Source organism: Equus asinus, chromosome 24 (genome assembly GCF_041296235.1).
Source record: "Equus asinus isolate D_3611 breed Donkey chromosome 24, EquAss-T2T_v2, whole genome shotgun sequence".
NCBI classification, from domain to species: domain Eukaryota; kingdom Metazoa; phylum Chordata; class Mammalia; order Perissodactyla; family Equidae; genus Equus; species Equus asinus.
Window position 1 is genome coordinate 19,195,792 of NC_091813.1, and position 13,047 is coordinate 19,208,838.

At 33.7% G+C, this 13,047-nt stretch overlaps 1 protein-coding gene across 4 annotated transcripts in view; it reads right to left on the bottom strand.

Moving 5' to 3' along the window:
- PHIP (pleckstrin homology domain interacting protein) overlaps positions 1-13,047 on the bottom strand; it is a 127,832-nt gene that overhangs the window by 56,338 nt on the left and 58,447 nt on the right. For all 4 annotated transcript variants that reach the window (XM_044757541.2, XM_044757540.2, XM_070496503.1 and 1 more), the window contains 2 exons: positions 4,303-4,431; positions 2,792-3,017 (listed from right to left, as the gene is read on the bottom strand). In XM_044757541.2, the coding sequence (XP_044613476.1) occupies positions 2,792-3,017; positions 4,303-4,431 (355 nt within the window). The remainder of the gene's footprint in view (positions 1-2,791; positions 3,018-4,302; positions 4,432-13,047) is intronic.

Genomic DNA, 13,047 nt, shown 5'->3' on the forward strand with positions numbered 1-13,047 from the left:
ATCGACTGTTGTGGTATGCCAGTGCTTATGTTCAAGTAACCCTTATTTTACTTAATAATGGCCTCAAAGGATCATTAATCTTTTATTACACCTAATTTATAAGTTAAACTTTATCATAGGTATGTATGAATAGGAAAAAACATAACACATATAAGGTTTGGTACTATTCACAGTTTTAGGCATCTGCTGGGGGGTCTTGGAACATATCTGTCGCAGATAAGAGGAGACTACTGTATACATGTCTTGGTACTCAGCCCAACACAGAAGGGAAGCACACTACTTAGTTCCTCCAAAGCATGGATTGTCTTAATTACCTTAATATTCTAATTCTAAATCTTAGCACAAAGCCAGGCATATAAAAATGTTCAATCCTGCTGAATGAATTAAAAAATGTCTAAAAGTTATCAGACATATGAAAGCACTGCCATGAGAGCAGAGAAGGGAGAAATTAATATCAGGTGTGTGAGTATATAAGAGGATTTGATGAGATCAGACTTTTAAAGTGGGCTGGGAAGAGCAGATACAAAGGATATTCTCAAATGAAGGAGTGGTAATAGGAAGGAAGGTGTAAGGAAAAGGGAAATTAAGCACATAATGTTATTTCATTTTATAAGAGAAAACTAAAATTAAATGGGATAAAATAACTTGTCCAAGATCACGAAGCCAGAAAGTGGTAAAAGTAGACAGAGGTAAAAGTTGTTGCCTGTGCATGCTTCTTTCCCAGTATGTCGCTGGGAAAACATCTCATATTTGAACACTGATGAGTAGTATGATGTAGAACAAGTTTACAACTGAGGAAGTACATTTAAAGTGTACTGTTCAGTGTAAATATAACAAAACTGCATTCATGTCACCTTATTATTATAATAGCCATCATCTATTTTTATCTAACTCTAAGGGATTTCCCCAAATAAATTTTATTATAGATCTGAATTTGCAAGTAGAAATACAGGTTAGAAATGATGCTGAAGTTCTTTCAAAAAGTATTATTTCGTGTTCTATTTTTATACTCGATAAGTCTAAAATAATGAAAAAAATGATGTTTACCCTGAATTCTGTGACCTAGAACATTTAAAAATTCTGTGACTCACTCTGAACCTGTAACTATTGCTACAGATTCTCTTGTGGCCCTGTACTAATCACTGGCATCTATTTCATTTTCAAGCTCAAGTCTACTTCTTCACCGTAAGGGCAGCTAAGTATGGAAGAAAGAACAATGGACTTGGAGTCAGAGCTGGGTTTGAGTCCCTGTGATTCTACCTACTTTAACTTGAACAAGCCATAACGTTAAATTTCCATCTTCTCAACTTCTAGCTTTGGGATACCACAGATAAAAAGATGAAATGACATATTACTTATAAAAGCCTTTTATAAACTGTTAAATGGCAGAAAAAGTAATAATCACAACTAAGTGGCACTGATATCTTAACAAGTGAAATCTTTCCTTATTTCCTTGTGCCTGAAATCTCAGCCAAGGTATCTATTTTGAGACCTGGGCAAGATCTGCTTCTCGCCAATTTCCCTCTAAGAGAATGGAAGACATTTATCTTTATTTCAGTCTTATGACCAAGACTTCTAACAATTAAGACTTCTCTAATCTGAATGCCTGCCTAGACTTCTTGAATATTATGTGTTCAAGGATTCTTTGAGTTCATGCTGTGTCCACATACCGAGATATTTTAGTTTCATGTCCCACAGATATTCAGGTCTGCTGGACTGCACTACTCTCTACAAGCAGCAGCAGGGACTACTGCTCTAATGCTGCTCCTCCCCCTCCACCCTGAGTAGGCATGTCTAGTTCCAACAGCAGCCCTTCCTATCCAATATGTCCATCTTCATTGCCATTTCATGACCAATCCTTTAAGAAAAATAAAAGGTGGGTTCTCTATAATGCAATGAGACTGATTTTTACTGTGTTTACAGAATCTAAATTCATTATTTAAAAGTTACTTATTACATATTATATCCTATGTGTGTCCATTATATCTAAGTTTTGTCCATTATGCTAAAGTCCAGAACTTAAAACATTTTTATAAACATTTTTCTAGTCTAAAATATAACAGAAAGATTCATAATTGCAAAACTAGCTTAACCTTCTTTATGGACTCTCTCAGTTACTTTCACTTAATAAATTAGTGCTACATTTCTTGTCCAAAGTTGGTAAAAAGGGGTAAGGAGTCGTCTGTAAACCTTGTTTCCATCTAAACTTTCATTCAATTCTTGGACTAATTTGACTTTCACCCTCCATTACTTCACTAAAACAGATCTCAACACTTTTCATTCCTATCTTTCTTATAAACTTCTAAAAGTTGATCACTTCTTAAATTAATAATCAATGTGAATAGGCTGTTGAGTCTCATTTTCTCTCTCACGTTATACTGTTAGTCTCTTTAATAACATTTATCACAATTTTTAACTATGTATTTGTTTATAACTGTGTCTATGAATCCACCTCACTCCACAGGTTAGTAGGTATCAGAGACTGAGAAGATTTTCAATATATGTTGTTGAACGAATAAACAAATGAACTGACCCACCTCATACCAAATACAGGAAGGTATCCTGTTAGTCCCTAGAGGCTATAAATTGATACAGACCAAAATCACTGCCTTAAATCTTCAATGTTCCTTAACTACCTTGTAATATTTAAGCATTATTCAAAGAACAAAGAGAAGTATGAAAAAACTATTTTACTTCTCATTTGTTCAAAATAATTAAAAACAAAATAGCAATTTTATAACACTTGAGTAGTAAAAGAAAAATTTGGTTGAATATGAAAAAAAGCATGTACCTGAGGAAGTCACTCCCATCTGAGGAATGAGTTGCTCCTCCCTGCAATTTTCACGACCAGGAACTAATCTCTGATATCTTGATGGATGAGGGTTACCATCAACATCAACCAAAAAAGGGGGAGGCATGAGATGAGGCGCTTGCTGAGTCTGTTCATCTAATACAAAATTGTTGGCATCACGGATAAGGGGCCGATAATCACTATGAAAGAACATCTGATCTGCTATCTGTAAAAAGACAGGTCCATGAAAGATCAAAAAATAAAAATTTATTGTTATAAATTTCTAATGGAAGGCAAACATTTTAATATAAATCATGGTTAGTAAAGCAAAACATAAAAGAATATTGTCTTGAACTAATTGTAAATAAATCTTTATATTTTCTACTTTAAACTTTATGATCAGGAAAGTAGCTGCTTTGAATTTTCTCTGCAAGAAGGAAGAGATTGTATACATAAAAACCTCACATTAAAAATAAATTACATAATTTCAAATTAAATCATAAAATCAAATCTAAGTAGAAATCATTCAGTGGTACTATTACTTTCACAGAGTTACCATGCTTTATTTTTTAAAATTATTAAATATGATAAATATTTGTTTTAGCATTTTGCAAAGAGAAATCATGCAATGAATTTAGTCTTTGAATTAAGCTCTTTAATGAAATCACTTATACAATTTAAGAAAATCTTAAAGAGGAAGATCGGCAAGAGATGTTAACTCAGAGCAAATCTTTCCTAGCAAAAAAAAAATTGAAGGAAAAAAGAAAAAGAAAATCTTTAAGTATACAGTAAGCATGGTTTATATAATATAAAAAGATAACATGACATGACTTTCCAAGAGTTAAGCATTTTCTCTAAAATTTTTGAAATAATATAAAATTATTAATTTGAACTCAAGCTTGATACATCTGTAATTTCAAAATATTATTGGTTAATTTGGAATTTCTTAAACGAATCTATGAACTATTCAGTTTTTACTATGATTATCTTTTATACCACTCTACCGCAAATAAGAATGTAAGTCTTTTAGTCACTAATCTTAGAGTCTTTAATACTTAAAAACATCAGTAGCTACCATCAGGAGGCTATACATTTTTGAGAACCACATGAAAACCATAGATTTGTACCCCACATAAATGAATATCATTCAGTAAATAAATAAAACATTTTACATATTTCAGAGTCCCTCTGTGGACAACATCTCCCCTCCCCAACTTAAGAACTGCAATCTAGATTGCTCTAGCAAGCTAGGTAAAACGTTATGCCTTCTGAAATATAAAGATTAAATAAGATCTAATTACTATCTAATGTCCATTACAGAAAAGAGATTTAACAACTGTGTTCGCCCTCCTCTCCAGAACATAAGTCTCCAGACTATTTAAAACACGATTCTTCAAGCTTTATGCTGAAGTACAAATGATTTTCACCCTCTTCCAAAAATATACAACCCCTAAACATCCATGGATTAAAAAGAAAAAAGCATAAGAAGATACATGGTCACCATATTTTACCTTGTCATATTTGCTACTGGAGCCAAAGCCAAAAATTAAAAGATGTCCATGAGAGTCTGTGCATGCAAAATGCTGACCGTCAGGAGAGCATTTGCAGTCGAACACTGCACCATGTCCTTGGCCTTCAATCTGAAATGTATTTAACCAACAATCAGAAAACTGCCATTAAAATATAAAGAATTGGTCACTACTGTTACTAAAATTTTATGATAAAAGATATGTAAGTACACAAAAGATGTATAAGTATACATGAAGTGAAGAGTAAGTATAACACACAGTACAGTAATTGTGAATATTCAAGAAAAGTGCCAGATTAACAGCCTTGAAAAACAAAGCGTTCTCTTCATCCACAGACCAGACACAATCCAGGAAACAAAACACCAACAATTTCCCCCACCCATAGAATTCTGCTTCTTGTCTTTAATGCAGATTTAAAATGTAACTGCATCTTACATTCCTTCTTATCGGCATTTAATCAAGCCCCTTCAGCAAAGGCTGACATGTGTAGTAACTATAGTGATATTTTTTCTAATTCTTGGAAGTAGTAGCCAGAGATCACTGCTCACAAGACACTGAATTTTTTTCCTTTTGGTAATAATTCCCTTGATGGTCTGACTCATCTTTTAAATGGTGAATTTCAAAGGTTAAAGAAAAGGTTTTTTTTACCTGATAATTGTTTTCTGTTTTCCAGTTCCATTAATCCAGAACGAATGGGTTTCTCCCTGCAACCTGTCAATCAAACAGAGGTGGCCAATCACCACTCTGAATTTTTTTGCTCTCAGTGCTTCTTCAGACTACGTTCCAGTTGAAAACTTCTTTAGCAGTGCTCTGAAAGAGGTAAAAATTCTACCCTATCTAAAGCACATCTAGGGACTGAATTTCAGAAAACAACTAAAATAGGGAGTTGACTCCCTAACAAATAACAACTAAGGATGATTTTCAACAAATGCGATTGGATTTCTGGATTAGCAGAATCGGAACATACACACATTATCAGGTAAGAAACACCTCCTCTCAGTTCCGGTATCCACTGATCTAGAACAAACTGAATTTTATTAGTTATTCCAATATCCCAGGAAATGCTTGGAAAAGAGAGAAATAGTACTTTTCTTTCTTCCGTGATAAAAATATGGCATAGGGATGGACGTGCAGTTCACCAAATACAGAAGTGGAATTAAAATTAGAAGAATCATCTCAAGGAAAGTTTGCATTTGGTCAAAAGAGAAAGTATCACTCTAAAAGTATCAGCCTAAAAGTATCACTTAGGCTCCACCTAAGAAGTTTATATAATACCACAAATGAGATTGCCTCAAGAAGAAAACTAGTTTTTATGTTAGCTTGTTGAAAAGAAGGAATGAGCACACTGGTGTTTATAAATGCTGCTTTGGATGGTGATAATTATGGAAAAGAAATAAGAACAAGTTTTCTTAAAACTTAATCACATGAAAGAAAATATACTTAAACATTTATCAGAAAAAGAAAATGAATTGTAAATGAAACAGGATCATTTCTTGGTTGTGAAGAAAACTGGAAGATAAGACAGCAGAGGAAGGGAATTGATTCCAAGTCTACTTTAAAATGATTCGAAAACAACAAAGAATAGAACTACTTTTCCAGATTAACATAAGGGTATTACCAGCTTAGTATTTGTCAAAAAATTAAAGACTACAAGTAAAAATGTCAGGATTCAATGTTTTCTAGGCAAATAATAACTACAAGTATTGTTATAAATAAGTAGAATTTTACATCAAAATTCAAGACTAAAGAACTGAAATTGCCTTGGCCACGTGTTGTTAGATGTTTCATTTATCTCAGTTCACTCAAAATTTTACAAAAAACAAGAGAAAACAAGAAAGGAACTACTTTAAATGCTTTCAGAACCGTTAATAGAGTAAATCATGCATTGCTTAATGACAGGGTTATGTTCTGAGAAACACGTCCTTAGGTGATTTGGTCGTGCTAACATCAGCGTGCACTTACACAAACCTACATGGTATAGCCTACTACACACCTAGGCTATATGATACTAATCTTATGGGACCACCATCATATATGTGGTTCATCATTTAACCAAACATCATTTTTGTGAAGTGGAATGTTGAATAATTAAAGGAGACAGAGGAATGAGGCCTAGGCAAGACCTGAGAGACCAGAGCTCTTCTCCAGGAATGGGCACATCACCTAACATCTGCGAAATGATAGAGATAATTTAACTGAACACTAGAGTCCCGCGCAGTTCCAAAATCCTAACATCTGATATTCAGAAGGCTTTTCGAAAGAGATGGACAAATCTGAAAAGGAAGTATGCTAAAAGCACTAGAATGCAGACTAAAATTACCGGGTCTACATTACATCCATCATGAGGAACATATATACAGCTGAATTCGAGAAGTATGTAGTCCTAGAGGAACTCAGCACAAATCAGGAAGGTTAAAAATATGGGCTATCCTAAACAAAACCATCCTCTTACGGAATTATTCCAAGTCTATGACCAGGGTCAGTTTTTTTGGTCCCATTCATTTTTCAAAATATACCACTGATTAGAAGGGAGCATCTTACCTAGAAAATGCTCCACAATTTAAAATTATGAATCTCTTGAGATACCTCAAGAATTTTATGAGATAGACTCATCCCAAGAATAAAACAGCTGAGAAATTGAATTTATGCTAAGAAATAGCCTTAAAAAGTCCTTCCCTATGTATAAAGAATCTTTACAGTTTATCAATCTGGGGGAAAAAACTTAATTAAGAATGTACACTAGATATTGAAGACAGACACTGTCATACATATGATTAAGATATGCTTTGGCCACCTTCTAATTATTATGATACAGTGCTTAGTGTGAACAAACTATCTTACAGGAAGCTATCCAAACTCCAGGAGTCCAGGTGTCATCAAATTACTTTAGAAGATCATTACTGAATAAATGTTTCCTTTAACATTGAAAATTAATTTATGGTAACATTATTACATAAGAATTAGCTATTTAAAATAAGCGATGCCAAGATAAACATAAATAAAAAAGAAGACTGCTGTAATTGTCTTGATTATACCAGTAGATATATAAAAGTGAAGAATCAGCTCTAATTTTCATCAAAATATATAGGGGGGTGGGCACAAAGAGTGAAGGGGTGCACCTACAACACGACTGACAAACAATAATGTACAACTGAAATTTCACAAGGTTGTAAACTATCATAAACTCAATAAAAATATATATATATTACCAAAATAAATAACTCTTCTTCAAATTGAGTAGCATTTTGTTCAGAACGTTCACCCATGTTCTGATTTCTCTGAGGGCAGCAATTACATTAATCAAGTTCTCCTTGAAATTTATCGTCCTCCTTCGGCCTCTCTGACATGATAGTACCGTGGTGTCTTCCTAATACACTCTCCAGAGACTGTCATCTCTTGTCCATTCTGCTAAACATGACTATTTCTAAAAGGTCAGCTTTAAGCCCTCTACACTGCCCTCTCTACCTCCTTGAGGAGGTAAACACCACTCCACACGGAAGATTTTAACATTTCTTTCTCTCTACTCTGAGCCCCTCTAAGTATTCTATCTCCAAGTGCTGGCTGGCCATTTCCACATAGGTAGCACAACAGTACATCACAAAAAGTATGTAAGAACGAACTAAAAACAAATCAGTCTTCATTCACATCTTTCATATTTCCATTAATATCACTGTTATTAAGATCGCCTAGGCTCAACACTCTCAACACATTCATTCAATCTTCTGTCACTCTCAGGCTCTAAACCTTTTATTAGTCACAAAACACCAACTCCTATATATTTTTTTCTTTCACAAATTTCCTACTACCTACTCCTGTAATTTTTCATTATGATTTCACTGATGAAAAGTGGTTCTCCTCCCACCTTTCCAGTTTCATAGTTGAAATACTACTACTGGCAACAAAACTATTACTCTCTTAAGTTTCTGGAATACAAACATAAAGTAATTCATCAAAAATCCCACTACGTTAACTATTCTTTATGCTTACAAAATAATTTGAGGCCATCAACAATCTACCTCAACTTATGCTTTTCATCTTATCATCCATTTTGCAAATTCTATTTCACACGAACTTTCTAAACTACTCTATGAATATGTCTCAACATTTCTTACTTGGTTACTTATAATATTCCTCTTACTTAAAAAATTAGTTATCTTTCTCAATTGACTCAATTCTTATTTATCTTTCAAGGCAGAGTTCCAATTCTTCACACCCTCAACACCACTTTCTCTGACTATCCACTCTGAAGTGATCCCTACATCTTTAGATAGCAATTATTTTTTCTCATATGCCATGCTACTATTTGAAACTATTTATTAATACTTATCTTTTCAGGTGTATCTCATCTCCCCAACTTAACTGCAAGTTGGCTAAAAACAAGGATCATGTCTAACTCTTCCTGGTGGTCCCCATATTTTGTGCATCAGCACAAAATAAGCACTCATATATCTGCTAATAAAAATATCTTCACCTGTATGTTTACATTCTGCATAATTTTACATATTTTCCCTTATAACTATCAAATTCCAAATACTCTTGTGATAGTGACTCACGGAACATGTCAAAGAATTACGACATAAAAGTAATTCACTAAACAGTGTGACAAGCTAGAGACAAACTCACACTCATGGCAACAAATTTTAACATCTGTCTTTGATACCAGGATATACGGTCATGTGCCAAATAATGACGTTTCAGTCAACGGCGGACAGCATACAGACCGTGGTTCCATAAGATGAGCACCTACAGCCTAGGTGTATAGTAGACCATACCATCTAGGTTTGTGTAAGTACATGCTAAGATGTTCATATGACAAAATCACTTGACACATTTCTCAGAAGACATCCCCATTATTAAGCGATGCACGACTGGAGATGAGAAAAAAGACGGAATCTAAAGAACCCCAGAAACCTGAAAGAAAGTGACAATAACTAAAGTTTATAATCAGAAGATTGAAGGTAATTCCTTACCCAGAGAGGCTGAAACAAGGACTGGAAGCATCAAAGAATCCTTTTAACACACATGGTGCAGATATATGACAACTTGTTAGATGACAACAGATAGAGAATGAGATAGATGAAAGTAAGCAAGGAAGGAAGGAGAAAAAGAGAGAGATCCTGAGATGAAAGTAAGCAAGGAAGGAAGGAGAAAAAGAGAGAAAGAAAAAGAGAGAGATCTTGAAATCTTGATTCACAAGAGAACACGATATGAGATACCTATTTTAAGCTTCTCTTTCTACCTTTCCTAGATACATGCAGCCCAACTGTCCAAAACTAAAATAGAGGTCACACTGAGAACATGTTCATGTCAGAAGTAGGCATGTGCAAAAATTCTGAGTGGTGGATTGGCAGCCTCTGCTCGTTTGGAACGTTGCAAGGAGAAATACATTGTTCTGGATTAGTGGACACTGGAACATTTTTTAAAATCTCAAGTAAAAGAAAGGTTAACAATTATTAAAATAAGAAAAATTTAATTAAATAAATAAAAAGCGTTATTTGGAATTTACCCATGAAACAACAAAAGTAAAGCAAAAAATCAAATTCAGTAAAATCATGTTCTAGCAAGAGACATATTGTAGTCTTCAATTAAAATCAAAACCAGACAAGAGGCCACAAACTACAGTTTTGAATAACATTACAGAAATAGAAAGATATGGAGAGAGAGTCATAGACACAGCTGGAACAACAGATACAGAGAAAAGAGAACAGGAAGGATAAAGCAAAAGTGCCAGAGATGTGAGGAGAGAGATGTAAGGTCTCCAAATCTCACTCCAAACATCTTCTATTTACTATCTACTAATCAAATGGCCTAGTACAAAGAAACCTGAAACTCTTTTTTTCTTATCCTTTGAAATTAAATATTTAATTAAACATGCAGTCAAAACTTAGCTATACTGTGATAATTTAAGGAAAAAAGCCTATAAAACAACTCTGTATTTAGAAACATTTATGGTTATATTAAACTTCTAAACTAGCCTAACTCTTTCAGGGAATGGGACTATTACAAAAGCCCTCAGCTTCACAGAGTCTGCACACATTTTCAAGTGATGCCTGGGAATAATTTATCTGCCTCTTAGCACTTAACTGGAGTTTAGAACAACTCTTTTCAAAACAAAGCTATAGTGATATTTACCTCCTGCCACTACCAAAGACAAAAATGTGGGTTTGCTAACCTATATGCAGATAGTTTGGAATGTTCTTAATATACACTATGTGCCGTCAACAAAATATCCAAATATACTCTACTTTTGCCCTGAATACTCAAGTTATAAGGACTGTTCAGCTGAAACATGAATAATTAACATAGTTTTTATAAAAATATAGATAAGTAAAGCTTAAGGCCTAGAATTTAGGTTTTTTTACAAAAAGAATTAAGTTGTCTTAAGTTCATAATCTTCTCTACAATATTCTCTTTAGCTTCTTTCTCTGATTCATAAAAATAACAAAAAAAGGCTCAAGATTTCTACTTTAAATACTATGCTTTTCCAACAAATACTTTTAAAAAAACTTGAAGCTTATTTTATTTTTAAAGATGAGACAAGAGGGGGGAGGAGGAGTACAATGAACATGTATTGTCTATGCCATTTCACACCATCATCTCACTTGTCATATACTTCTTATAAGTAACAAAACCAAACCCAACCCACAATCACTTTTATCATTTAGAGCCTCTATTAAGAGGAAAGCTAGCAATAAAAATAAGGAAAATAACTCCATAACTTTTTTTAGACAATACCACTAGCAAGTTGAGAATCTATTTATAAGATTTTAAAATGAAATAAATTAGGGGATTATATAAGCATACAAGGAATTAAATATCTTTATCTCAATTCTCAATCTCAAATCTTTTGTTTACAAATTTAAGTGGTCCTAAAGTAGAAGATTTTTAAAAGTCAAAGTCATGGCTTGGTAACAGGATAAAAAGGAATTAGACTATTTATCTGAATGATGAATATCAGTACAATATTAAAATATTAATGTCTCATTTTAAAATTTATTAAATATATTAAAATCTAACTAATATATATCAAACATAGGCATTTAAAAAATTTCAACCTTTTACCTTTGAAAGCCTATGATACAAGATTATTTACTGCTTCTAAAATTTCAGAAAAGAATTTTAATTTCTGTAATAGGTAAGAAAAGTGTAGCAAAATTGGTGATTAATACAAAAATAATTATTTGTTACATGTTTTCATTACCTTTTGCAAAGGTATTTATAAATTTCAAGTGGAAAATTTAATTATCATAAAAAGAGGGGCCAATATTGAAGCAGTATTCTCAAAATATACTTGACAAAAATTTGTATCTTAAAGAAGTCATATATAAAATTTCTATTCTTTAATAAAACTCAGTTTACATTCCTTATTTCCAGGCCATAGGTTTAATGATGAATTTACTTATTCATGTTATAAGCTTTGACTTTAAAATACACACAAAACATTACTTAATCAATACATCTAAACTTTCACTATTTCTAATCTAAAGACAGAGTATTCCACTAGAATTATTCATCCTTAAATCCTCCAAGGCACTCTAATAACTAGTCCCTCTAAATGGCACTCAAACCAATATTCACTAAATTGAACTTACGATTACTAGTACAATTTAATATCAGAGATTGAATTTGTACTCAATTAACTTTTATGGTATTTTAGTAATTCAAAAATTTAGTGATTAGCTACACAGAGCCAAATATTTCTAACTATAGCCAAAATTCAACATTCTTGATAGTGGACAGTGAACACAAGCTTCTACTTCTCCCACAAACTGTTTTTACTTTCTTAATAGCAATGCTGGATGCTTTATCTTCCATCTGCCCATAGATAAAGCAAACAATGAAATGAACAAAACAGTGAAAGGCAAAACGTGGGGCACTCAGATAACTTATAAAAATTAAGAGACAGGAAAAAAATCATCAAGCTAAATTATAAGATCTCAAAAGATATACTCAGAGTTAATACCATTACGAAAACATTTTGCCCCTGGACATATCACTAACTGGGTATAGTTGCAAGTTAGCTGTGCAGTAACCAACCACAACTAGAGTCAGCATTAAGAACACTTTAGCAATGGACAAAAAATATAAGTTTAACCCCCAAGTGACTGTATAATAGCTGTGTGACCTAGGTAAACCTGGGCAAAGCACTTCATCTCTGTATAGTATCTCCATTCATAAAACCAGTAATAGTAAAATCTACCCTGATTATATTACAAGGTATTCATGAGACCCAAAGGAGGTAATATGTACAAGTATTTCAGAAGCCATTAAATACCACTCAAAAAGTTCAAGACAGGGGCCGGCCCAGTGGTGTAGCAGTTAGGTTCATGTGCTTCTGCTTCAGCAGCCCAAGTTTTGTGGATTCAGATCCTGGGTGCGGACCTACACTGCTCATTAAGCCATGCTGTGGCGGTGTCCAATATACAAAACAGAGGAAGATGGGCACAGATGTTAGCTCAGGGCCACTCTTCCTCAAGCAAAAAGAGGAGGATTAGCTACAGATGTTAGCTCAGGGCCAATCTTCCTAACCAAAAAAAAAAAAAAAAAAAAAAATTTTAAAAATAATTCAAGAGAGGGGCTGGCCCCGTGGCCGAGTGGTTAAGTTCGCGCGCTCCGCTGCAGGTGGCCCAGTGTTTCATTGGTTCGAATCCTGGGCGCGGACATGGCACTGCTCATCAGACCACGCTGAGGCGGCATCCCACATGCCACAACTAGAAGGACCCACAA